The following is a 27,137-nucleotide window of genomic DNA, read 5'->3' on the forward strand; positions in this document are numbered from 1 at the left end:
AACCCAACCCATTTGCACCCCTACCTCCAACAGTAATATCATTATCACAGAAAAATATCACGCGCTATATAAATCTTTGTATACTAATTGTAAAAGTAAGATTTATGTACTCTAGGATCCTAGTTTTCTTTTCTTTCCCCACCTAAAATCTTGATAAACAACACCGAACACTGTACGAGTACAATCCAAACTAAAAAAATGGCAATTGTCGACAGTTTTGAGTCAATCAAACCATAGGATCATTTCCCATATAGTTAAGCAGTCATAATTCCTTTTCTGACTACTACAGCACCAGAAACCAGTTTCAGCCTGTTTACCTCCACTAAGGATGTTGCCGACCAGAATGCCCAAGGTTTGGCGGATCATTGAAGACCATGCAGTAATTCTTCCAGATCATTAGAGTCAGTAGCACACCAACGAGAAATCGTACATGCAGCCGTAACAATATCCAATTTATTGCGTAGAAATACTCAAGATGTTTCCCGGTGAAGATTTAAAATTCAGATATCATCCCATTATCCACCAAAGAGGAGAACAGAAAAAAGCTGAGGTATGACAGCATAAATGTACAAAGTGATTCTGGTTCTGACACGAGAAGTTGGTCAAAAGAAAAGAAAAGGCAAACCTCTCTAGAAGACGCTTATTCCATTGAGGTTTATTTAAAAAATTGGCTAAGCTATGAAAATAATGGCTATGGTGAGGAAGAAAAAATGATGAAGAAAATTTACAAAGGGGACTTGAAAGAAAAGGGGATTCCGTAATTAATGGAAGGGAGTTTGTTATCAATGCGGTACTATGTATGAATGTTGCATTGTTGGAAGTAAGGGTTATTGTAGTCGAGAAACTTGTTCCAGTAACCTCTGTACTTATCAATAGCAATCTCAAGCCACGGCTTCATGTTTCCATCATAATGAATGACCGCTGCCTTGTCGACTTCCCTCCTTGATATGCTAGAGTCATGACCAAACCCAAGCACATGCCACCACCGGTCCAGAGGCACTGTTTGGTTGTAGAAGATCAGCTGACCCAGTGGCAGGCTTCCTGCCTTCCATAACTGCTGCCTCTTTCCCTGCAGAGACATAAAATATCAGAAACCAAGACCAACCAAATTTAACAAACTAGCTAAATGCACACATAAATTCCAGACATTAATAAAATGTGCCTTGTCTATCTACTGTTCTTAAATGATGTCTTTCACATTAACACAAAATTACTTACAAAATCAGACTGCAAATGAACAAGTTCGAGCTGGAAGAAATCTGTTTCACATAGCCTCAGATCAAGTCCAGGCACAAATAGGTGGGCACAGGCCACAGGCATTATGCAAATACACAATTAACATCAATCAATGCACCAGAAAAGAACAAGCATATTGACATAATATATCAACCGAAAATACATATTTTAGAAAATAAATGCTGATATCAAGTAATTAACCAAATAATTATAGCAAATTATTCCCTGAGCCTGTAAAACCAAATTCTGTCAGCCCATTCCTTTTCTACCAAAAAGAGCATTAAATGCACCCTGGCCTTCCATATAACCTAAAAGTTTCAAGTAGTTTAAAGTTTTCAGGTCTCCAGTCCATTAATGGTTGAATATAATTGAACATTTGAATCACAGTAAGAGCAAACAAGCTCATAAATGTATCAATTTCTCAACCTCAATCTCAACAATTCTGTAAGCCTGTGAAATTTCAACTAGTTTCTCACCTATCACACCCATATATATCCACTGATAGATTATAGGTTATTGCTTCAAGTTCAGACCAATAATTATTTTCTTTTCACTGCACTCTGAGAAGTTATAGAAGTAATAAGATTTTGGTCATGCATGTCATCAATTATGTTTGGACAGAATTAAATCGGAGTTACTAAAAATAAAGCTTCAAGTGTTGCACTGAAGATTGCTTTTGCATGAATATCTTGTTGGTTGCAGATAAGAGAAAAAATAAATATTAGCTCCACATTCATCAGCATGTGCTCATATAATAGTCAATCCATTCTTAAAAGGTCATTGGGAAGAGCAAGTTTCAAAAAAAATAATAATAAAGAAACAAGCAAAGCATTCAGAACAGTGTACCCTTACCACTTGAAGCCAATTATGATAAATCCTGCTTAAACCTCGTCTTCGCCACTCTTTTAGATCAAACATATTCATTCCAAATGCCCATAGACATGCCTTGGCATCAAAACTACTTGCTATGACTGGATCTGAGAAGTTAACAAGCATTTCCAACCGATTAAATGCCTCTCCTTCCCTACATGTCTCAACAGCTCCATTTATTTTACCCTTCATATTTATGCTCCACAACCCCCTAAGATCTCTCTGGACCACCACATCATGGTCCAAAAGTAAAACCTTATCTAGGGAAGGGAAGATCTCTGGCAGATAGAAACGTAGGTGGTTGAGTGCCGAAGTGTATCTTAGGTCATCTACACCAGGTTGCTTAAACATTGAACTGAAGCTAGCAGGTAACCATTTAAAATCATCCAAGTTTTGTATCTGAATTGTGGCTTGACCAGGAGGGTTCAGCGAAAACCACATCACCATTGCTGGAAAATTGAGAGAATCAGTCACCACATGAAAGACAATTTTCTCTGGTTCCTGCAAAAGCGGCACATAGAATTAAAATTTCCTATAAATGCATGATTAAACTTTATAAATAGAAACAATGGACGCAAGCACATCACATTATGTTGCTGATATACACCAGCATACTGTGTCAAGCTTACAACTTTCTTTTTCATTAAAACCATTATACTGATGAAAAATGATTAAATTTGAGCCACAAAATCACCCAGACTAAATCTTAATAACTTGTTTTTGTCTTCGAATACACAAGGTATGATTAGAAAAAAAGAAGCCAGAAAATGAAAAAGAAAATATCCATTTAACATTTCAAACAGTTATATAGAGATATTTGTTTCATTTATAATGGATTATAATATGCACAAAATTGACCTCATATATAGAAGATAACACGTTCAAGTTCAAACTAAATAGCTGAGATAATCATGTCCTCTACTCCATAATAGTTATGAAGGAAGATGTTGTGTATGATGTTTTGTAGTTAACCAAAGTGAAACAAAGTGATAATTAAGATTAAAAAGGCTTCATATCCATCATAGCAGATGGGGACCTAGGCAATCATTCATAAGCACAAGTTTTAAAGGGTTATTATAGTTATTTCACTTCTGCTAATTTGGACTGTCAGAGTTTACAATTATCTTAAGGAAAAATTGAAATCCAGTAAGATTATTGAGTTAGGCATGTGTAATATATGGAAGCTCAAAAGACGGTTCTAGTAGAATTTTGCCAAGGTGGCAAAGATTTAGTCCGAGACAGAGATACAAGCAAATCACCAATACATAATGGAGAAAAGATATATGAAGAATTTCAAATATTTCTTCATAAGTAAGATCCAAATGTGATTTAACACCATATACCTCTTCATGTGTTGAAAAAAAGGAGAATTTTAGGATAAATCAGATTGATTTTGAGTTGGGATTTAGGGTTTGGGGTTGTTTATGTGCCAGACCAAGAAAATACAAAGGAAGAGGAGAAACAATTTAGGGATAGGTAAAAGGTTTCAAGGTTTGCAATTTTGGCTACTAGATTCAAGGTTTCATTACTCAGGAAAAGGATATCTGCACTTGGAACAAGAAGGGAAGAGTATCAAAACTTGGTTATATTAAGGGTCACATACCAGCCTAATTTGCCACCAAAGTCATTGTTCATTGGCCCATATACACCAGCAGGTTAATCCTGGCAACCCTCCTAGCCCACTTTCTGATTTCTCTAGCTACCTTTTGACCCGACCCTTATTCCCTCTTTGTTCATCAAGCTACATGACTAAAATGAGATTTCAATACATAAGGCATAAGGAACAAAACTTAGAAAAAGTTTAATTGCATACCATTTGCAATATTAACCTGTAAGTATTTTTAGTGTTTTCAATAATAATAATAATAATACTATCATAACTTTCCTACAATAGCAACTCATCTTATATTGGCATCCCAACTATAACAACTCATTTAACTCGCTAATATCTAGTGCTTGACCAACAGTCCACCTACAAATGCAAAATGCCTATTCATAAACCTATTTCATCAAATCCAATTTGATCAATTTAACTAGCCTGGTTCCAAAATGCCACCTCTTTGCCAGATTTCTTAGTCACGCTTGTTGGCACACATGCTTTCCAATACCTACATGATGCATCATCCAAAGCTTTTACAAAATAAAGCATACTGTGCACCTAGAGCTGGTTAGTGACGAATTATAATGAATAGGATTAAGTATTTAACAGTGACTCAAGTATCAGCAACCATATCTGAAGAGATAAATTTCCACCACTCACAACTACGAACATGCTAGCCATTTTGCAGATGGAGCTACATGAGGCATCAAATGATATGAAGTCATATATGCAATTTGATAACTAGTGCAAAATCTCCATGTCACTTCCACATGTCAATATAAGGGCTCATAAATTCAATTGAACAGCTTACATGTTGTGGAAAACAATTTAAACATATAATGAGGCCTCAATGTAGAATCAAGCCATATACTGAGGAATTAGATTCTATATATCCCAGATATGTACAACGTGATCAATTTGGGCAACTTATGAATGTTGATGTTCCAAACAAGCATTTTATTTGGAATATTTGTAAATTGCACCTCGTGGATAAACTATGGCATTGCTTAGATTAGAATTGTACACAGATCACTAAATTCAACAAGCCCTTATCTCTTCTAGAACTTTGATAAAAAAAGCATAAAATATATCAACATATATGAATTAATGGTTTATCCATGGACTGCTATTTTTAATTCATCTGAAAAAGTGGGTCTCTTTATCCAACTAATAGACCAGATTCTTTCAGTAAGGTCAATGAAACATGGCATGCAACAACTTTCTAGATTTACGCTTCCAAGATGCATTATCATTAAATCTGAAAAAATCGCAGATAGTCAATCTTGTTATGAGAACAAAGATCGTGAGCAAAAGTTGAGCACCTCATTCCACCAAGAGAAAAAGCTCAACCTAAGAGTTTTAGTTTCGAAATGAAAGATTCGCCCTTCCCGACTTTGGTATACCACCATCCTCCCTGTCACTCAAAAGTTCAAGACCAGCCTCTCATCCTAGTCTTGGGCAAGCTTGGGCATAGCTTTTTGATATATCTGGTTGAATTCTAAAACGCACCCAAATTTTGGACTAATCCTGCATTAACTAAAAATAATTGCTAGATCAACCAGGAATATATAATAATATAAACCCTCTTCCTTCTCTCAACCCTGCCAACTCAACCTTCCCACTCCCCATTTCCATCTTCCCACCTTCCTCTCCTTCCTTTCTGACCCCTTCTCCCAACCCTCATCCCCTTCTTCATCCATACCCCCCTTCTCCCACCTCTCACTCCTTCCTCGCCTGGTTCCCCATTGTCGCTCCCTCCAACTTGAAGGTAAAGCTCCAAACTCCCTCATCTTATCTCTATCTGAATGTGTGCCTCCTTCGATATTGCTGCATGTTACACAGCCACCGCCGCCTCCTTTGTGCCAATACACCACCTCTCTCACTATAGTGATCAGGTTGAGCCATATTAGTTATGGGCCTACAACCTAATAACCAAGCATACTTAGGCCAACTAGTAGGCTCTTGATCAAGGTTCGCCATCTCGATACCGGACCCTATACCCGTGCCCCACTAGCACAATATCAGTACGGTATGGTATGCCATCCGTACCAGATACCGATACCAAATTGGTATAGTATGGTATGCTCCGTATCGCCCGATACAGCGTACCTTGCTTTTGATGTTAAACCTTAAGGCTAGCATAGCTTGGCACTTGCCTAAGTCTAATCCATATTTATGTTTGCTTCCTCTAAGGTTACATATGGGTATCATGGACTCAGATCCAACTCAGGCTAACTTGGGCCCACCAACTTCAAAAAAGAAAAAAAAATATGGATCAACTTCAGGTCCAAAACCTATATTTGATTCTTCCACTGAGTGAGGTTTTAACAAAACAAGGGCAAGCAGGGTCAAGTCAAACTAATATGACCCATCTAGACCTGCCCCAAAACTACAATGTTGGATATGCAATCATGGTACACATATACAGGCAAAAGTAGGTACATTCAAACTGAAAGATAGAATGGGACAAATTCATAACAGTGACCATATCCCGCAACTCTGAGCAAATGAGAATAGAGCTTTTTGCACCCAGCTCCACCTACATGCCAACATTCTCATCAAAGTTCCCAAAATGCCATACAGGGGAAGCTATTCATATAGATTAGGTCACATTTAGGTTAAGAACGTGAAATCAAATTTTGAGTCAGTAGTTGAATTATTAGGGTCTCTAAATGCCAGGGAAAGCAGCTTGACAGCAAATATAGGATGTATAAAAAATAGAAAAACGAAAAGATGACTGCTTAAATATACAAGATGAATGCTTTAATGCATGTGTGCCTAGATGGTCTGGCGCAATCATCGCGTGCATAAATCGGTTCACCAAGCATCATTCTAATATCTCACAAAAATATTCCTTACAACTAGTGCATAGCATTATGCCTCGAGGATCATTTTCCTGACAATATGCTCGTAAAATACATGCAGCCTGGCCCAAAATATGAACAGCATAAAGTAGAGAAAGTTATCACCTTAGACTTGGAGACGGTAGAGTTCACAACTACTGTACATGCTAGAATATTGTCTGAGAAAATAGCATAATGATAGAGATTTGGTTTCTGCACATCATGTCTGTTGAGCAATTCACGTTCCTCAGGCTGCATTGTGAAGTATTCTGTAGTAAGCCGCATTGATAGGCAATGAAGCCCTTTGGGGAGGGTCCTGCCAGCAAGCTGTATAAAATATGAAGCTTGTTTCTGCTGTGCTCTTAGCTGCTCTTCAGTATTATATGTCATGGCGCGTAGCTTTGATGCCACGGCAGAGCAATCTGGGTAAGACTTCTCAGCTTTGGACAAAGTTACTTCCATGGCTTTAATTTTCTGCAAAGAGCTGGATAGATTCCTTGATCTCAATTAAAAGCAGTGATATATTTCTACAAATCATTGACATACTTCTATCTACCTGTTTCAAAATTATCAGCTCTAAAGCACATATTTTTCTTATCAAAAGATAAGATTGCTGAAACCAATTTTGTTCGCTAAGACATGAATGCATACCTCCTAGACAAGTCTGAATCTTTCTTGGCTTGACTAAGTACCCTTTCTATCTCTTTTATCCTTTGCTTGAGCTCTCGTACCAGATGGGAGTTGCTACTTGGTGGAGCAAACTGGAGGAAAGCCTTGGCCATGATTAGCTGATCTTCCATCTGCCATATCTTATTGCTTGTCACTGGTTGAGGGCAGGCACCCTCATTGTGTTCTCCAGCTGTTGTGCAGTTAGATGGCCCTGGCTTCTGTGTCCAATGTTCAGACCATAACAATCATGGAAGTTATATTTATACTAGAACATTTCAGCATTTATAGCCCAATTTAAACCCCACAAGAAGATACGATTATCTAATCAAATGCTGAATGCAATTTTTGGTGACCCCTAGGTAAGGAGTATTCTGCATTGCTTTTAATTTCATTGAAATTTTTTATAAATGAATGTTGTTATGTGTACATGTCCAGAAGGCAGAATATTCCTAACTTTTCTTGAGAAATCATCAACTCATCTTTATTCAGTATTATTTTTTAATTACATTAAGCTTCCACTCATTAACAGGTATAGAGTATACTTTAATGCAAAGTGTGTTTCCATTTTCCTCTTCTATTTCTGAATCTACTATTTCATTTAGTCTATCAGTTTTATGGAAAATGAAGCTGATCTTGGGCATCTAGCTTACCAGGATTCTGTTCAAATAATCAATAAGTTATATCAGTCAAGTGGCTGTACATCATATTGAAAATAACCACTCTTCTATTATTGAATCTACTAGTTCATTTACTCTATCGGTTTTTTGGAAAAGGAAGCTGATCTTAGGCATCTAGCTTCCCAGGATTCTGTTCAAATAATCAATAAGTTATATCAGTCAAGTGGTTGTACATCGTATAGCAAATAACCAAGTAACCAACAGGCTAAAGAGAAAACAGCCAAATTTACATTAATTTTGTAGCTGATAATACATGCCCAACCAAGTAGCCAGCCTAGAAACACCTATCCTGATGTCATTACCATAGCCATTAGCTTTTCTTCTTTCCATGAGGAAAAGAAAAAATGATGCCTGATGGCCTGTGGTATCTGAATACTCCCTTATTACCATCCAAATGGAAGTTAAAATTCTGCAAGCAAAATGAAAATTGACCTCAAGATATGAGGTTAGCTACTTTGGACCATGTCTTGACTTTAACCTCAAGATGTAAGCCTTATCTAATCAAATATGAGGTTAGCTACTTAGCTTTATGGATGAGAGCATGATCCAGCAACCTTTGACATTTTTCTCTGAGTTGCTCCAAAACTACTATCAACCCTAAGGGGCCTGACATAAAATTTTGGAGACCATTAGCAAGAAGGTATAATCTTTTACACAAATTCATCTAGGGCCACCAGGGATCTACCCTCCATGATGTCCATAAATCTAGAGTACGACGACAATATATATTTCAGACGAAGATGGAAAAGCATTTCTTTAAAACTAGATGTAGACAATAACTTGAATGAGCATGGTTTGGCATTTACTAGAAATTCAGCATTCATCCTCCAAAATAAGCCTTAATCATCTGAAAAGTATAGTGACGCCCCACAACTAACAATACAGACCTTCTCAAGTTCCTTAGTGAGCTTCACCACATTGATAGCCATCCTATCTTCCAAAAGAATTCAAGAATAGTCTGACTTCTGGATGACAAGACAAGAAGCCTGCCTTGTATGTTAAATCCAAATGTACATTAACAAAGTGGAATGCAAAACAAGATATGCTCCTAGATTCTGTAGCATCCTTGGCAGCATCAAAATAAAATCTTTACAATGGGATGTAAGAGCTAGGAAGTGAGCGGAGGAACAGAAGCAAGATTCAGAAGTGAGAGAAGAACTCTAGGTGGCAGGTTCCAGCTCCTAAGACCTTGTCAAAGGACAATGAATTTGCCCGAGTTGAGTCTAGCTTCAAGGTGTTGAAATCAAGTCAGACCGTGCTTGGTCACCATAAGCAATAATTTAACCTCAAAAGTGCATTAGCATAGCATGGACCAGAAGAATATCATGAGAAAGAACTCTTACCCTAATGTCTCTATAAAAGATAAAACTCAGTCAATGTTACATAACAAAGAAGTGGAAAAATGAAGAAAATAAAGATTTAAGAAAATGGAACGATTAATTGAGAGCCTAAAATGATGGTTGGAAGCACGAAAAGGGAAAAGTTCGAGGAGAAGAGAAAGATGTAAAGATATTACATTAAACAGCCAAGGTCATGCAAAATTTATGGTTTGGAATGTAGCTTTAAGGTTAGTCTCCATGTACCTCAACCAGCAATCCCCCAGTTGTCTTCTAACAGCTTTTCCCGTTCAACGCTGGCTGATAGTATACACAGCCAAGTAGCCAACACAAGAAATGAAAAAGAACTCTCAGGTTCGGGTCTCAAAATCTGTCCCAAACCTGGAGTACTGGGGCTGGCAACAGAAGCAAGAAACTTCCAACCTGAATCCAACCTGAAATTCTGATTCAGATCCAGACGATGGGGCAACTAGCTATCCATTTAGGTTCAGTCCAAAAACAGGCCCAGCACCTTCTTGAGTTTAAATGTGATTGTTAGCTGACTATACCTAATAACTGGACCTAATCAGCCAAAGAAAAAGCCTAAGAATGTGTCTGGAACAGCTTTCAAGAAGTCAAGGGCCTGGATCTTGCAGCATAATTTACAGTATGATGGTTCAAGCCCCTCCAACCACTGGGAGTGACATCGAAATGCATTGGAACATCAAAAGTAATTCATAGTCCCATATCATTCATGTTAAGTTTATAATTGTTTTGTCTTCAGTTGAAGTCTTAGTCAGTAGGTTACTTAGCTTTTAAGCAACTTAAACTCTAAGTTGCTTGGCTGCTAGTTACATCTTTAAATTACTTGGCTATCAAGTTAACTTACAACTCTCTTGGGCCTCAAAAAATCCTGTTAGTTGGTCCTCAAGTTAGGGTATCCTTGATATATATATATATATATATATATATATATATATATATATACACACATATATACATACTAACAGGTACGATATAGGCATGTCCATGTACCAAAACATAGTGCAATGCTAGGTTGGCAATATGGTGCTGTACCAAACCCTTGTTTAGTACTACATCAGTATGGTATGCCCCTGTATCAGGCCTATACAGGTTAATGCTTAAGCCTATAGATCTCATATTTATCTTTAAAGTGTAGAGATGCAATCATGTTTCCCAAAGTTTGATGCTGGGTCAATATTAAACTTTTAGATCCTAAACCGTAGACATGACTGAGAAAACTTACTTCTATTCTTTAACCCACAAAATTATTCACTCGTGTCATGTTTTCTGCAATATGAGTTCAATGCAACAATTTACCTTATTCCTAATTTCCCTCACCTCTTAGGCCCATCTATGCTATTGTAGGCCATCCCCTTGGTGGTCCCATATCAAATTTAACAAATAACCAACACCCAATTAGTATCAAGACCATTTTATGGATGTATAGTTCAAGTTCAAAATTTGCAGATGTGATTCAGGTTCTGACTTGGATTTAGCTACAGCCAATACAAAAGCAATCCCTATTTGCCCCTAAAACTACATTAAAATTTTCATTCTATAATTAAGTCTATGACAGGGGGAGAAGTCACAAATTTAGGCCTTAGAATTTAAAGATATCTTTTTAGCTGCATTATCCAAATCCCTTGATTTAGCCTAAAGTACTTGCACCCAACACTTAAACAAGGATATGGATATGGTGTTTGAACACGGCTTCATATGAAGAAATTCTTAAATATTGAAAGGATTTGATGCCTTGCCACACCCAACACACAAACCCAAATCCATATAACATAGCCTTTTAAAATATGCTAGTCTTGATATGGACTGCAAATCATATTGTAGTCCAACAAATTTATGCTCAAATCAATCAAAATTTTGTTCAAGGCATCAGCTCACAAAATTGCACCTTGGATATGAATCTCCAAACAATTCTCCTCACATGGTTTCACTAAGGACTAGCAAGCAAAGGTTTAAATTGTTGGTGGGGTTGTGGAGGTTAGAGATTGTTAACATGTCAAACTGGGTTTCTAGCTAAGAAGTATGGAGCTAAAGAGCAGAAGGGACCTTCAACTACTAGAAATTTTAGCTATATGCTAAAACAAATATGATCGCTTGAAAATGGTAGCTGGGGCCCATGAATATAACAAGATGGGAGATGGAGCGAAGATGATCAAGCGTAGTTGAATACTATGATCAAGAGAGAAGGTTTGTCATCCTTGTTAAGAGAGGTGGAGGAAAGAAAGGAATATGATAATGAGAGGTAGCTAAATTCAATCCATACTTCAACTATGTCATAAGACAAAACATAGGAGACATGTGAATAACTCAAGATGTACCAATGGAGCACGGTTCCTTGTTATTTTCTTTTTTATATATAGAAAGCATTAATTCTATTCCTAGTTCAGCGCAGAGTTAATGATAGGCAAAATGGGCAATTTATGCGACCATATTCTACAAGAGCTCACGTTGTTTATTGCAAAACAACTGAGAAATAATAAGATAAATAGGTATAATAATCATATCATAATAATGTTATTATAATGATATATAATGCAACTATAATCAAGGTACACCCTCTTGATCAAAGACCGCCGAACCGGTACCAGAACCCGTACTGGTCGGCGATCGGTATGATTCGGTACCGAACCGAAACTGGTACGGCTAGGGCATGCCGGTTTCGTACCAGCATGCCCCATTTTTTTTTACTTTTCAAGATTTAACCTAATTGATAATCGCTCTTTTTGAAGTTTTTCAATGATTTTAAGTGTAATTGTATATTTTTTTGATGTTTTCTTGATATTTTTTTAATATTTCTATAATCTCAGTTTAACCTAATGATGCATCTTATTATTTTAAAATTACAAATCATAAAATAATTAGTGAGATATTGCATGCTACAAGAAACAACATAAAATATCCTCAATTCAAGTAGTAACATGAAAAATATAAATAATACAATTACTTATATATATATTTAAAGTACAACATATATACTGATATCTAAAATTGGATTGAGTGGCGATGGCTCTCACAGATATCTGGATCATAAGTATAGTTAGGAGGCATATCAACCCACCCCTCTAACCAAGTGGCATTATAGTCACGTACGTTCATTCCATAAGGAACACGCACCGAGTTATAAGCACTCTGGGATTTCTTGCTGAAGCTCTAGCTCTAAAAGATGTCTTCTGGCTGATAATACGGCTGTAGAGGGATCCATCTGAATATACCGACAGCAAAATCCGACCCATGAGATGCTTCGGGCTGTGTAGGATAGTAGGCACTAAAAGATGCCCCAGACGCACCAAATCTAAATCCATATCCATATAGGTCATAAGCTACCTGTGGCTGCAGATAATAGGATCCAATATACGACTAAAAATCTAATTCGTCTATGGATCCCACTCGACGTGCAAAGTCATTTGCAGCTGCATCATATCCTCCTGAATAACCTCGAGGAACCCATCTCCTATATGCAATCGTATCCTCGCGGGTTCTACCAGATCGTGTACCGTGGTCCCTATCCTGTATAACATGCATAAACTGGGACTCACCGGTGTATCAAAGACTCAACTGCGGCTGTGTCTCATAAACAGTAGCCTCTTGTCCTCCACTCTTTCAATAGCCAGCAGATTTATGACCACCAAAGCTGTCATCGTTGCTGCTCTAAGGCTCCTCGACATTCTATTGGGGCTTAGGTGCCTTTTATTTTTCTTTTTTGATATGCTGGGCAGATGCCTTTTATTTTTCTTTTTTGATGTGATGGGCAACTACCTTCTTACCCTTCGTGCTCCTCTCTGTCTGACCATGTCGCCCTCCTGGTCGAGTCGACCGAATAGCGTAGTGGCCTCATCTAAGCATCTCTTGATCATATTTCTGAGAGGATATCTCGGACAAAGAGTCATGTGGTGACTGGCTCCCCTGTGGCTATCAATGCTCAGTTGTAAGAATACATAAAATATTGCGCTCAACCCATTCCTACATTGACCCTAGCCTCACTGGCTACGAAGGTGGCCTGTCATGGAGGCGATCCTAGCTCGTCAAGCTCCAAATCCTGCTGCTATCCCACAAGCCATCCAATCATAGAATCATCCTCATCATCAACGAAAATACCATAGATCGAATCTGTATACTTGAGCTCCGTTTCTTTCTAATGCACTTTAGCCTCAACATTAGATTGTAGTGAACATATATAAGGTCGTTAAGACAGTTCTGTATCAAATGATTCCTTTGCTTGCGGTGGATAAGGGCAAAGATAGATGGTTGCGCTCACAACCACTCAAGGAGACCATCTGGAACAGGATTTGGATAGCTATCCGCATAGATTTTTCATGAACAGCCCAAAATGAATCCACCATTCAACTGCAAAAATTTAAAAAAAATAGATATAAGATAACAGCATCTTAGTAATCATCTAACGTCAGGTAAATGTCCTCCTGATCTGTAACATACCTGAATTCATTCTTTCTTACTTACGACAGTTGCTCGCTGTGGCGCTGCCCTTTCTAAATAATTTGGTCTGTGAAAAAGAACTGTGTTGTACTATATTAATAATAGAAGATATCAATTAACTTACACGTCATTTAAGCTAAATTACCTTTTCTAGACATAGGACCGCAACTTCTGGATCAAGCTCCATCTTATAAATCGCATTATGCAGAGCGGCCAGAAGTTCGTCATCCATACCAATTCCAGTTATGTTGTACTGAAATCGAGGGTTCAAGTAGTATGCTACACATAAAGAAGACCATCTTAGTAAAATAATACAAGTATAAAATCAATCTAATTTTCAATATTCTTGCTTACTACTAGATGCAAGTCCCTACCCATTTGGTAGTTCCACTGCTGCTCAATGATACTGATGTACTCCTAGGCATGGGTTGGATCTGCCTTCATAATCTGAGCCTCTGCCCTATCCATCATGTGATACAGAAAGCCCATCTAAGGGTACCTCTCGCTATCCACAGTCCGAAGACTTCATATAATAGTCTGATAGCCTTCACTATCGCAGTGGCTCACTGCTAGAATGTCTATCTCGTCACGAAGTCTTCGACACTGCTCCCTTCAATGCTGTGTTAGACATATCTGCCATCCGGAACTGACAAACATCTTATGTAAGGCTGCTTTCTTCTCAAGAAGGCTATCAAGTGCAACATAATTGGTAAGCAAATTATGTGACTCCTAGTCTCAAAATCTCTTTTTCTGCATACCTCCTCATCAGTGAAAGGACCTAACTATAGTTATAAATATACCTAATGATGGTTTGGGTTGTCTCCACTGTCTGTTGCATCCCACGAATCTTCACAATGTCCATCAATATGAGGCTGATACAATGTGCAGCATGCAGAGTCCAGAAAATATTTGGTCGACACTCCATCAAGATCTCTCCGGCAGCCTTATATTGTGGCCCATTATCAGTAATAACCTGCACGACATTCTCCTTTCCTACCTGATCAATCACCTTCTACATAAGTTTAAGGATGTACACGGCGTTGTGCACATGATCAGAAGCATCAACTGACTTTTAGAAGAAAGTCTTTGTATCACAGTATATCAGAAAATTGATGATGCTCCGCCTGGTAGGATTAGTCCAACCATCACACATCACAGTCAGTCCATATGTGGGCCACTTGTTCTTGTAGGAGGCAATCCATTTCTAGCTCCTTATTACTGTCAAGAAGCTCGTCGTAGATGTTCTTCAAAACTGGAGGATCTACACAGGGACCGGCAGCCTGTATGGCGAAAATGGCAAACCTGTAGTACGTATTATCTGCCATATTCGTTGAGATGTGGCTAAAGTGAAACTAAGATCCAATAGCTCGCCACATATCCTTCTTCAGCATTGAGTCAACCCTCTACTGTTTCAAATCTCTGCTGGAGAAGACATGTGAATCTAAATCATGAATTGCCGCTCCTAGTGGAATCTCTCTATATGACTTCTTTTTGGTACTAGAAGCCTGCAGTATAAATGCAAACTGGTCACCGCCTCTGTGGACGGCCTCCCTAACTGAGGAGGTCCTCCTGAACTCTAAATCTGCCTTGCTGCTAGCAGAGCTGGAGCCCAACTCATAGTACACAGGCCCAAATCGAGCCCTATGCATGGCCATCTCATCCTGCTGTCACTGATCATCCAAGCTCGCCTACATGGCAGCCTTCATCAATTGTCGAACCTCTTGTGGACATTTACGATATATAAATACATCAGAATAACCACTAGCTAAGTGTTGCTTCAACTTGGTTACCTCTTATTTGAACTCTGTTTTGCATCAGTTGCACTGCCAATGGTGCCAGCCCGAGAGCATTAGCCCATGTTCCTAGCCAATGTCACACTCTGGATTCTTCTTTTTTAATGGCTCCATTCCTGAAAGTTTATCAAGTACGTCATTTTATCAATTATTTAAAATTAGCAAAATATTAATATGATGATAATTTTTTACCTCAAAAAAATACATCTGATTTATCTAAATACATAACCCTATTTTTTCATATTTTTTATTTATTTATATATTTTTAATAATTTTTAATTTTAAAAATATTTATATATCATAAATTCAGAAAATATGATTTCTACCTCAAAAATTATTTCTGAATTATATAATACATACTACTAATTTTTCATAATTTTAGTATTAATTATATATTTTAAATTATTTTTTTGTATTTAAAATTAATTTTTAAATATTACTATTTTAAAAAATTTATTTCAGCTCAGATCTATATAGAACCCAACAATGGATGCTACATATATTTTTCTAGACCCTCGGGCATGCATAAAAGGTTATTTATTTCTCAATTTTTTTTAAATTTAGATCTAGGCTACTATGCGCATAATCCATCAAAACTTGAATAAATGGATACCAAATTCTTATAGAGAGTAGCTTTCATACCCTTAAATACATTTCTGATTTTATATTTTTTATTTTTATTTATTTTTAAAAAATTTATCCTTTTTAATCCAAAAATATATTTTAATTTTTAAAAATTAAACATAATCCAAAAATAAAAAAATTTTATGTCAGCGTGTACATTGTCCATAGATCTACAATATATAAAAAAAATCAAGTCCAAATCGAAAATTTTAACATGATCTTTTCATATTTTACAATTTTTGAACTATTTTTCAAGCCCTCCAAAAAAAGAAAGAAGATTGGGAAAAAAGGAACACATCTTATATAGCCTTGGCTCTTCCTTCTGATGGCCTGAATCAGTGTTGTTTGTAGATTTGTTGGAAAGAAAAAGCGGCGGAGCCTATGTCAAATTCCGTTAGGAAGGCCTTCCCAATGGAATTAGTGGCTTTTAAAGGCATCTTGCAGCCACAGTGGCGGCAATGATGCTACAATGCCACTGCGGCATTATTGCCACAGTGGCGGTAATGATGCTACAATGCCACTGCGGCATTATTGCCCCAGTGATGCCATAGTGGCTATAATAATGGCACAGTGGCGGTAATAGTGCCACTGTGGCAATAATGATGCAGTAAGGCACAGTGGCAATAATGTCGCAGTGGCAAGCCCATAGTCAACCCGATTCGAAACTGAGTTGACTCGGTGCGAACCGGCCAATTCGCATCGAGTCAGGATCGAACCGACCGATTTCGACCCAAAAAGTACCTAGTTTCGCACTAGGTCGGTTCGGCACTGCATAAATCGAGCGGTTCCACCCGGTTCAACAAACCTTGCTCTCAATATTGGGCCCTATACCAGTACCACCCAGTTAGTTTCTCGGTATGCCTGGTATAGAAGTCGGTTTGACATACTAAGAGTCAGTACGCCCCTCGTACCACATACCGATACCAAACCAGTATGCCCCGTATTATCCCGTCGATATAGTATGGCATACCTTGACTATAGCAGTATTATACAATTTATAATTTAGTAAACATAATATAATAATAAGAACAATATTAGCAAAAAATGTATGATTTATTAGAATAACATTATTATAGAATATTAGTATGTCAAAAAATTTATTAAAGTATTATAATAGTACATAATATAATGAATCATCAACAATGCTATGATATTATTAGTATAATATTAAAGCAATATTAAATTACATATGCACTAATATTTGAGACTATAAAATAGAAATAATTTTTTAGCATATTATAATATTAACACAATTAGCAATATTGTAACATAATCTTATTATATTGTCATATATCCAAAATATAATATGCAATACACTACTAACATTATACTAATATTATAATATATTGTATCCATAATGCACACTATTCTAGTATTATACAATTTATAAAATAGTATAGTAATATAATAATATAGTAAATTACTAATGCATTATATAATTAGATGCATAAAATTATTATATTTTTTATAACAATTTCCAGTATCTGCTCAATAATAATAAATTATTAAAACATAGTATGATATAAATATAAATTTAAATATATTATTATAACATAATATTATATGAATAATATGTTCAGAGTTCCTAGAAGGGGTAATCTTACCAAATCAGAAGCAAGGTTACACACCTCTTTCAGCATTAAACGACTGAACAAAGCAATTGCATTTGCAATTTTGCAATTAATAGGGTAAGCATCCAAACAAAAAGTAATAATTTCACAGCTGCAATTGTAGGCAAACCAAACAGATGTGCAAATAGAATTGCAACATTTGTATTTGCAACTGCAAGTTCTATGGCAAACAAGTGGATCATGGACAACAAAACAGCCTATCAGTAAAATGGCTATAGTTCTAAAGTTGAGATGACCGAGGTTCTCAGCTGGCTTGCGCTAATCATGAAGCTGGGGTTCGAGGAGATTTCCAATGGATATCAACATTATTTACTACATCTCCTGTTAAGTTCTTTCTCTGATGTGTCAGATGGCCTTGCACATCTTCCTTACATCATTGGCGTTTGGTAGAACCTCCTATGTGATATTTGTCCTAATAAATAAGAGAATTTCAACCAACATCTGCGGAACCGTCTCGAACCGTCCCGAACCGTCCAATTTGGAGCATCCCGATCCATACCGGCGGCAGAGAGGGAGAAGGAGAAGGAAAGAGAAGAAAGGAGAGAGCAACTAGAGGAGAGAGGGAGGGAGAAGGAGGGTGATGCAGGAGCAAAAGCTCTTCATGAGCCCAACTGAATCATGGGGCGCGCGTGCAGATCGAGTCTTCATCCTTTGGGCGAATCAAACCACTCAAGAGCAAGAGCCCTTTTGGACTCCAATTGAATCGTGGGGCACACGTGGAAACAGGGCCCAACCATGACGCACCAAATCACAATGAGTTTAGTCTATTATTGAGTCATGAGTCCAACAGTAGATGTCAAGTCATATTGTGTCCATGTGTAAAGTATTTGGTTTAGCCGTATGAGTGAAGTTGAGTCCAAGTTGTGGTGAGATTGAGTTCATGAAATAAGTGAATAAATTCACATTGAGTTAGGGTTCTCAACGCCTAACTTAGATTGAGTCAAGACGTTGAATGGGTCTTTGATTTAGTAGGAGCCGCCACATCACATTGGAATGAGTCCAAATAAAACTTGGACTTGGTCCACACGGCATGAAGGAGTTTCCATTGGCCTAGGTCTCTTGCTTGCAGTTGAATGCCTTCTTTTTAGGCCTCATCCTCACGTCAAGAGAGGAGTCCAATTAGGTAAGAAACTTATTTAGTCAATTGTTGAATGAGGCTTTGAAGAGTGGTTCACGTGCTATATAAGATCCTAATAAAATTAGGATTGATCTCACACGGCAAGGAGGTTTGCCACTTGGATTAGTTCTCTTGCATGCGTCGGGTTCCTCAATTCTAGGTATCCATCCGTACGCCTAAAGTACAATCCAATTTTGGATAGGTCTCAATAGGTGAGATGTCAAGTTTATCATTAGGAGGTTTGATTTTTAGTCGAATCCATTTTTAGTCGAGTCCTTATTTGGTTAGGAGTCCCCCAAAATTCTGTTGTCAATGTTTATCTCTTACCAACCTCTCTCTACAAAAGAGGAGGTATGATGAATGAAATTAATCAGAGAATTTATTTTGATTTTCAATTGCTCTTGAGATTGAGAGGCGTGAAGCTTCTTCTTCCTCCTTTGGTGAGACTCTAAAAGTTTTGTCTTCCTAGGTGAGACGCCTTGGAAACCCTTGGTAAGACGCTAAGGTTTTTCATCGGTAGAAGCTGAAAAGGTGAGACTCGTTCATGTCAACCTCGGGTTCTTGAACGAAGGTGAGACTCTTTCAATCAAGACGTAGTTATCTTACTTACATCTTCCTTGCATCCATCATCACCACGTCCTAACTCTAGCCCTAGTCTAATTATTCGCCATTTCCTTAACTTGGCTGCCATCCATAGAACCCAATCTTTCCATCACCATCTTCTTCTTCCTTCATCCTTCCATCAATCAAAACCCTAACCGCCACTTGAGAAAAACAAAAAAGAGCAAAGAGTAGCCCTTCCGTCCGAGTCCACCACATAAACCCCATCCCCAACTGCGTCAATTGGTATCAGAGCAACCATCTCACCTCTATTCTGTGTCAATTGGTATCAGAGCAACCATCCCACCTCCGTTCTACGTCAATTGGTATCAGAGCAAATCAATCCACATGAGTACAAGACGAAGTCATCCCTACTATGATGATCCCTACTATGACGATTCCTACAATCCCTACAACATCGAACGACAACAAGATGATTTGATGGATGAAGTTCAAAATCAAATGGCAGCCCTAGCATGGAAGATGGATGTTGTGGAGGCAGAATTACGACATCGTAGCCATGTCAAACCACAAGTTGGCCGACGACCTTCAGAACGTAGCAACAAAGGCACTCCTCCTCGAGGTATTTTTCCATCCATAAGATCTAAAATTTCTGCAAATAGGGGTACATATCCGAAGCAAGGAACAACAAAATTCAGCAAAAAAATAATGAGTCCCATGCCGCAAAGAACAGGCAAACCTGATTGCTCCAAGTGCGGTGGCCGCGGGCACCTCGCTGACATTTGTCCTACTAAAGATCAACAAAATTTTGAAGAAGATCTTGGCGCTAGTCTTGAAAATTCAGAAGCATCATCTGATGATGTCCCTACCGCTGAGATCCCTTTTCCTTTCCTTGAAGTCTCTCCTAAGCCCGCTGAGGTTGAGGACAAGGAGAAAGACAATGTGGAAGATAAAATTTTAGAGGTGAACTCATTTGAATTTGAACCTATTTTTACTGATTTTCTTGATGTAACTTTAGAAGAATTGCCCAAGAAAGATAGTTCAGAAAATTCAATAGAAATCAACCATGAATTCGGAACCATGTTTGCACCAATTGCTAAGGAAGAAGGTTCTAAAAATTCTACAGCAGCAGAAGCACAGCAAACTGAAATTTCTACAATAGTAAAAATCAAGCAATCCGAAGTTGCTGCAGCAGAAAATTCAGATCAGTAGATGGCCACTGAAGCACCCATTGATGCAGAAAATTCAGATCTACTAGTGGCCAAGGAAGAGCCAATTTCAGCAGCGATCCGTGAGGAAGTCGGATTTGAAAATTCAGAGGAGGTCATCCTATGCCAAGCATATGCACCCACATCAGAGTGCGCAGCGGTTCGGCATCGTAGTCAGACTGCACTAGACTCGCGTCTTGGTCCATCCGAGTCACGCATCCCGGCTAGCCGTGTCATGCATCCTGTGCCAAGCAACCAGCGCCCAAGCAGCCAACCAAATTCACTTGGGCTAGGATTCTTCACGGGGTCGAGTTCTTCTCGACAGGAAAAAAATTGATGCAGGAGCATGAGCCCTTCATGAGCCCAATTGAATCATGGAGCGCGCGTGGAGATCGAGTCTTCATCCTTTGGGCAAATCAAGCCACTCAAGAGTAAGAGCCCTTCCTGAATCCAATTGAATCGTGGAGCACACGTGGAGACAGAGCCCTACCATGAAGCACCAAATCATAATGAGTTGAGTCTATTATTAAGTCATGAGTCCAACAGTAGGTGTCAAGTCATACTGAGTCCATGTGTAGAGTTTTGGTTTAGTCGTGTGAGTGAAGTTGAGTCCAAGTTGTGGTGAGATTGAGTCCATAAAATAAGTGAATAAATTCACATTGAGTTAGGGTTCTCAACGCCTAACTTAGATTGAGTCAAGCCGTTGAATGGGTCTTTGATTTAGTAGGAGTCGTCACATGTCACATTGGAATGAGTCCAAATAAAACTTGGACTTGGTCCAGACGGCATGAAGGAGTTTCCATTGGACTAGGTCTCTTGCTTGCAGTTGAGTGCCTTCTTTTTAGGCCTCATCCTCACATCAAAAGAGGAGTCCAATTAGGTAAGAAACTTATTTAGTCAGTTGTTGAATGAGTCTTTAAAGAGTGGTTCACGTGCTATATGAGATCCTAATAAAATTAGGATTGATCTCATACGGCAAGAAGGTTTCCCACTTGGATTAGTTCTCTTGCATGCGGTGGGGTTCCTCAATTCTAGGGATCCATCCATACGCCTAGAGTACAATCCAATTTTGGATAGGTCTCAATAGATAAGGTGTCAAGTTTATCATTAGGCGGTTTGATTTTTAGTCGAATCCATTTTTAGTCAAGTCCTTATTTGGTTAGGAGTCCCCCAAAATTTTGTTGTCAATATTTATCACTTGCCAACCTCTCTATAAAAGATGAGGTATGATGAATGAAATTAATCAGAGAATTTATTTTGATTTTCAATTGCTCTTGAGATTGAGAGGCGTTCCTCCTTTGGTGAGACTCCAAAGGTTCCTTCTTCCTAAGTGAGACGCTTTGAAAATCCTTGGTGAGACGCCGAGGTTCTTCATCGGTAGAAGCTGGAAAGGTGAGACTCCTCCTTCATGTCAACTCCGGATTCTTGAGCGAAGGTAAGACTCTTTCAATCAAGACCTCGTTATCTTCCTTACATCTTCCTTGCATCCATCATTACCACGTCCTAACTCTAGCCCTAGTCCAATTATTCGCCATTTTCTTAACTTGGCTGCCATCCATAGAACCCAATCTCTTCATCATCATCATCTTCTTCCTTCATCCTTCCATCAATCAAAACCCTTACCGCTACTTGAGAAAAACAAAAAGAGAGAGCAAAAATCAGCCCTTCCGTCCGAGTCCACCACAAAAACCCCATCCCCGACTGCGTCAATTGATATCAGAGCAACCATCCCACCTCCGTTCTGCGTCAATTGGTATCAGAGCAACCATCCCACCTCCGTTCTGCATCAGAGGGAGGCCATTAGAGGCCGGCAAACGGGAAAAAAGGTAGAGGCCGCAGCCGGATCCCTATTTAGGACGGTTTGGGCACCCCAATCCATATCAGCGGCGGACCGAAACGCATCGCCGGAGGAAGAGAAGGAGAAGGAAAGAGAAGAAAGGAGAGTGACTAGGGGAGGGAGGGAGCGAGAGAAAAAGGAAGGGAGGCCGTCGGAGGCCAGCAAAAGGGGAAGGAGGTGGAGGCCGCGGCTAGATCCATGTTTTGTCCGCAGCCTCCGCCTCCTTCCCCATTTGTTGGCCTCCGCCAGCCCCCGTCTCTCTCCCTCCCTCTCTCCCCCTTTTCTCTCTTTTCCTCTCTCATTCTTCCTCTCCCCCGTCTCTTCTACTATATCGGTACGGGCCCGACATGGCACGGCGCAGGCCCATACCAACTCGTCCCGCCTGACAACCGGTACCGGTTTTGCCGACATTGATTTCAACTATATTTTGATTTTGTGCTCCGTTACCAAGCAGACTTGGAAGGTATTCCCATGCCATTAACACTGATCTACAATACAGTTCTCTGAAGGAAGCCTTCAGATACTATTCCCGGAAGGACTTGCCTAACTGTAGAATGCAACTGGTTTATTTTGTGGACTGGACCTTGTAGACCACAAGGATGAAAGAGTCTTCCAGGAACAAAATAGAGCTCCATTAAAGATTGTGCAACAGGTAATTCAATTGGTTAGTGAGTTTGAACATATCCTAATAGCACACCTGATATAGCTAGTTTGATGTCTAGGACCTTGGGAAGCTACTACCAATCTGGCCCTTCTATATCCTCTAATTATCCTGTTGTTTGGCTTGCCCCCCGATTGATGTCATTAAAATAAATTTTGACGCTGCTGTTAATGCCATGTAGAAGGCTGGTGCTGGCTTTATTCTAAGCGATCATAGTAGAAGAAAAGTTTGTGCGGGCCTACAAGTCTAACTTCCTACTCTGTTCCAGCTGCTGAGCTGCATGACGCAAGAGAAGGTGATTGTGATGCAGTCAAGGAGTTTAAGGCTACTGGTTTGGGGCTTCAGGGTGACCCCACGATAGTTATCAAATGGATGATGCTAGGGAGGATTCATCTTCTTACTAAAAACCCTTCTTTTTGGACATTTGGGAGATAAAGAAGTCTTCCTCTTTCTTCTATATCTCATATGCTTATAGATAAAAGGCAACCATTGGATGGCTGGACAGGGACTGTTTGCTGCAAGAAATTTAGATGGGAAGGCATCTGTCAAGCCTCGGTTGGCACTTTTGCTGACAGCTAATTTATCATGGATTTATGGGTTTCAAAGATGTCTGTAATGAGGTTTACCTCCCTTTTACCAAGAAAAAGAAAAAGAAGAATGTTCTGCATTACCTTGTTTGTTTTGGCTGGAATATGTATACAAGTGGCTTGGTCTTTAATTTTTTAATGAGCAATTGTCTTTTTCTTATATTTTGAAATTACAATAGGTGTTGAATTTTATAAACTATCATTTTACCTCAACAATGATACCATACTATAACCATTTAACATTTTTCCAACTAACAAGGGTCAAGTTTATGGATCATTGTTAGCCAACAAAAACCGAATTTGAATTTTATTTCATAGTCTGATATGTTTTCTACCCTCCCCATTCCTTTTCAGGCTTGGAACCAGAATTGGTAATAAATAGACAATGAGGTGGGAAATAATAGCAACATTTTGGAAGCAAAAATCAAAATTTTTTGAGGATCACAATGCTACAGAAGAAACTGCGTTTCACGAAAAAATTTTATGAATACAGATCATGGAATCAATCTAGTTCCAGAATTGGCATGAGACTCTGGTTGTGCAAGTACATTCGCATAGTAGTGTTTGCTTGTGACAATGGTAAAAAAGATATTTTATCAAGCAAGCACAGCAATATGTACATATCAATTCCATGAAAAGAAGGCAAAGGTAACTTCTAGTTAGTGTTGTGGAGGGTAATTTAAGCTAGGCCAAATGATGAAACTTCTAGAATTAATTGGGCAGCTGAATGATATATTCATACTACATAAGAAAGAGAATTCATCATAAAGTTTTACAAAAAACAAAATATGTGACTAAGTAACTAAGGTCAAAACCTGTAGAAGCAAAGGATGTTATCAAAGATACACAAATGAGAGCTGTAGAAGTGATTTCATAGTCCTGATAGGAATTTGCCTATTTGTATGCACTTTAGGTACATATGGAAACTCGAGACTTGGTAAACCAAAAATCATGATGATAAGCAAATGTTGATGAAGTTTGATAAGTAATCAGGATAATGCTAGAGCATATTGCTTACTTTCTAGGAAAGAATCGCTCTTATTTAGGGTTCCTTCCTACCAGCTTGCTACATGTCTTTGGAGTATTCTGGTAACACCTAAGTTCATCTAGTGTGATCTCTCATGGACGAGAGGCATTGGGCATGTTCACTGGACATTTATTTTGTGTCTCTTGTATGTTAGAAAAATGATAAATTTACTATTTGCTTTATAAGCTTTTATCCTGTTAAGTCTATCATATTCTAAAGGCAAAAAAATATAATTGGTGAACTGGATACTACAATTGGCGGACATGAAGTATTCAGTTGTACCACCAATACTTCTGTCTGTTATCTGCCTTTACGGCATCTTTCACAAAAGGATCAAAACTACTTCGAAAACTCACTACTACAAAATGTACCAACATCTTGCCAATGCCAATACAATGTTCGGGAAAGCATCTTAATTTGCTATTATATCCTACAAGGACAAGATTCTGCTTAATTACTATTTAAACATTTATTCTTTTGTCAATTTCTTTGATCCATAGATCATTCATTTCCTAAAGAAAAACATCAAATTTATATTTTTTTTAAAACAGTTACATGTGCCAAATTACAGGGTTATCTTGGATGGTTTACACTACTGCTTCCTACCCAGGTAAGTCTTTGTCTAATTCAAGTTATGCACTTCCTGTTTTACGCTACTATTTTACACCACCACCACCAATTCCGTCGCCACCACCAATGCCGCCACCACTTTCCACCATCTCCACCATATTGTCGCCGCCACCATAGCTCTACTACACCACCCTGTCATCAGTTGGTGCCCCACCACCACTGTCACTACTGCCACCACACTATTGCAGCCTTCTCTATTTCCGCTACCACCATAACTGCCTCAACCACCACCATCATGTTTATGTTTTTAAAAATAATTGACTAAACTAAATATGTTTGTATTTTTAGATTCAGAAATTAAATACAAACATAACTTTTATTTTTCATTTTTGAAAATAAAAAAACTGAAAGTGATGCCAAATAGCAGCTAACTAATTGATGTAATATAATAAACTGAAACCATGGTCAGAGTCGTAAAAATGTTACCTTTAATGATAATATGAAAAATGAGTAAGAATTATGTTAAGAATTATATTAAGAAAACATACCTTTCCACCAGTAGAATCGTTGGCATTCTCCTGCTTACGTTCACCACCTCCGCCGTTGCCAAACTGTAAGCCTTTAGTTAAGAAGAAGAAAAATCAATATCATGCCCATAGACCAACATGGATCAAATAATAAATATTGAAAAAAAAGGACAACCATTAATTCTGTGTGATCTGCCAAGAACTTTACCATTTGCTTCATCCAAATTCGTGTTATGAATAGTAGTATTCCGACTGTTCACTGGGTCACGATAATCCCTCTCCTTATAAACAATTCCGGTGGGTTCTTTTACTCCTCCATCAGTTTCCTAAATCCCAAATAGAAAATAAATGAAGTAAATAATCGCATAAGAAACCAATTAAAAGGAAAGAAAAAAGCGAAAAAATCAAGAAACCTGCTTGAGAGTCAGAGCATCTGAAGGGTGCCCCTGCATTCAGAACCAGCTTCAGAGATCTACATTAAAGACAAACAAAAATTCCAAGAAGAACAGAAAAAAAAGGAACAAGAAAACCCATCATACGAGGGAGAAGTTCTTCACGATGCCAGAGAAATCACCGATGAACTCCTTCCGTGCTGCATCTAGAATTCCAAGAAACAAGAATCAAATATCTCGAATCAACTTAGCTTCAAGAAATCTCAGAAGAAACAACGAATAGAATCGATCAAGGATTACAGCGAGCGGCCGAGAGATCGGTGGGAAAGTTGGAGAGGAGGACGGGGGGGACGAGGAAGAGGACGCAAGAGAGGCATAGGAGGGCAAGGAAGAGGTTCCTCGGGCGCCGGAGGGAAATCCTCATCGTGAAGAAGAACGGCGGCGGAGCGGATCTATCGGCGTTCCTCATCCTCTCTCCGCCGCGGCGACGACGGGCATTGGCGAGTCTAGGGTTAGGGTTAGGATTTCGAGAGTTCGGTCATGGCTCAAGAGAGAGAAGTATGGATGAGGAAGGAGGAACTGGTTCCCTTCTATGCCCCCTTTCTTCTTTCCTTTTTCCTAATTACTTTTAATTTGGAAATTTCGTTTTCTTGGCTTTCGTGGAGGGAAAATGGGCAACGGGAATTGTTATCCTAGTATGGTTGATGGGAAGTGGGAAAAGATACCAATGGAAGGATCAGCTACATCATAGTAAACTCAGATGCCGATAAAAAACAAATTAAAAGATGACGCGTGTATTACTCGAGTAAAGAATAGGTAACGTGTCGGAACGGTTTGCGGTGGTTTTTACTGTGTCTCTCTATTCTTATATCTGATCCGATGACCAAAAGATGATAGGTACGACGTAGGACGCTG

At 38.6% G+C, this 27,137-nt stretch overlaps 1 protein-coding gene across 6 annotated transcripts; it reads right to left on the reverse strand.

Annotated features, from left to right (window-relative positions):
- Positions 1-431: 431 nt before the first annotated feature.
- LOC103720877 (probable galacturonosyltransferase 6) lies at positions 432-26,865 on the reverse strand. 6 transcript variants are annotated; one of them, XM_026809922.2, is made up of 10 exons: positions 26,523-26,865; positions 26,370-26,428; positions 26,244-26,276; positions 26,039-26,156; positions 25,852-25,922; positions 7,201-7,436; positions 6,676-7,033; positions 2,083-2,607; positions 1,219-1,259; positions 432-1,069 (listed from the first exon to the last, which is right to left on the reverse strand). In XM_026809922.2, exons 1-10 carry the CDS (start codon positions 26,689-26,691, stop codon positions 1,018-1,020), a joined length of 1,662 nt encoding a protein of 553 aa, XP_026665723.1. In that variant the 5' UTR covers positions 26,692-26,865; the 3' UTR covers positions 432-1,017. The 6 variants fall into 6 exon arrangements, with proteins under 6 accessions (XP_026665723.1, XP_008809052.1, XP_026665721.1 ...); XM_008810830.4 differs by having other exon boundaries at positions 2,089-2,607; positions 26,523-26,864; XM_026809920.2 differs by lacking the exon at positions 1,219-1,259 and having other exon boundaries at positions 26,370-26,422; positions 26,523-26,863.
- Between the last annotated feature and the right edge of the window lie 272 nt (positions 26,866-27,137).

Source organism: Phoenix dactylifera, unplaced genomic scaffold, assembly GCF_009389715.1.
Source record: "Phoenix dactylifera cultivar Barhee BC4 unplaced genomic scaffold, palm_55x_up_171113_PBpolish2nd_filt_p 000113F, whole genome shotgun sequence".
Classification (NCBI taxonomy): Eukaryota; Viridiplantae; Streptophyta; class Magnoliopsida; order Arecales; family Arecaceae; genus Phoenix; species Phoenix dactylifera.

Excerpts from the sequence above, each read along its gene's own strand:
- LOC103720877 (XM_008810826.4), bottom strand. The coding sequence starts at position 26,691 with ATGAGGAACGCCGATAGATCCGCTCCGCCGCCGTTCTTCTTCACGATG. Across the intron at positions 25,923-26,038 it reads GAATTTGGATGAAGCAAATG|GCTTACAGTTTGGCAACGGC; the intron begins GTAAAGTTCTTG and ends TCTTAACTAAAG. Across the intron at positions 2,608-6,675 it reads CTACCGTCTCCAAGTCTAAG|GAACCAGAGAAAATTGTCTT; the intron begins GTGATAACTTTC and ends CCGCTTTTGCAG.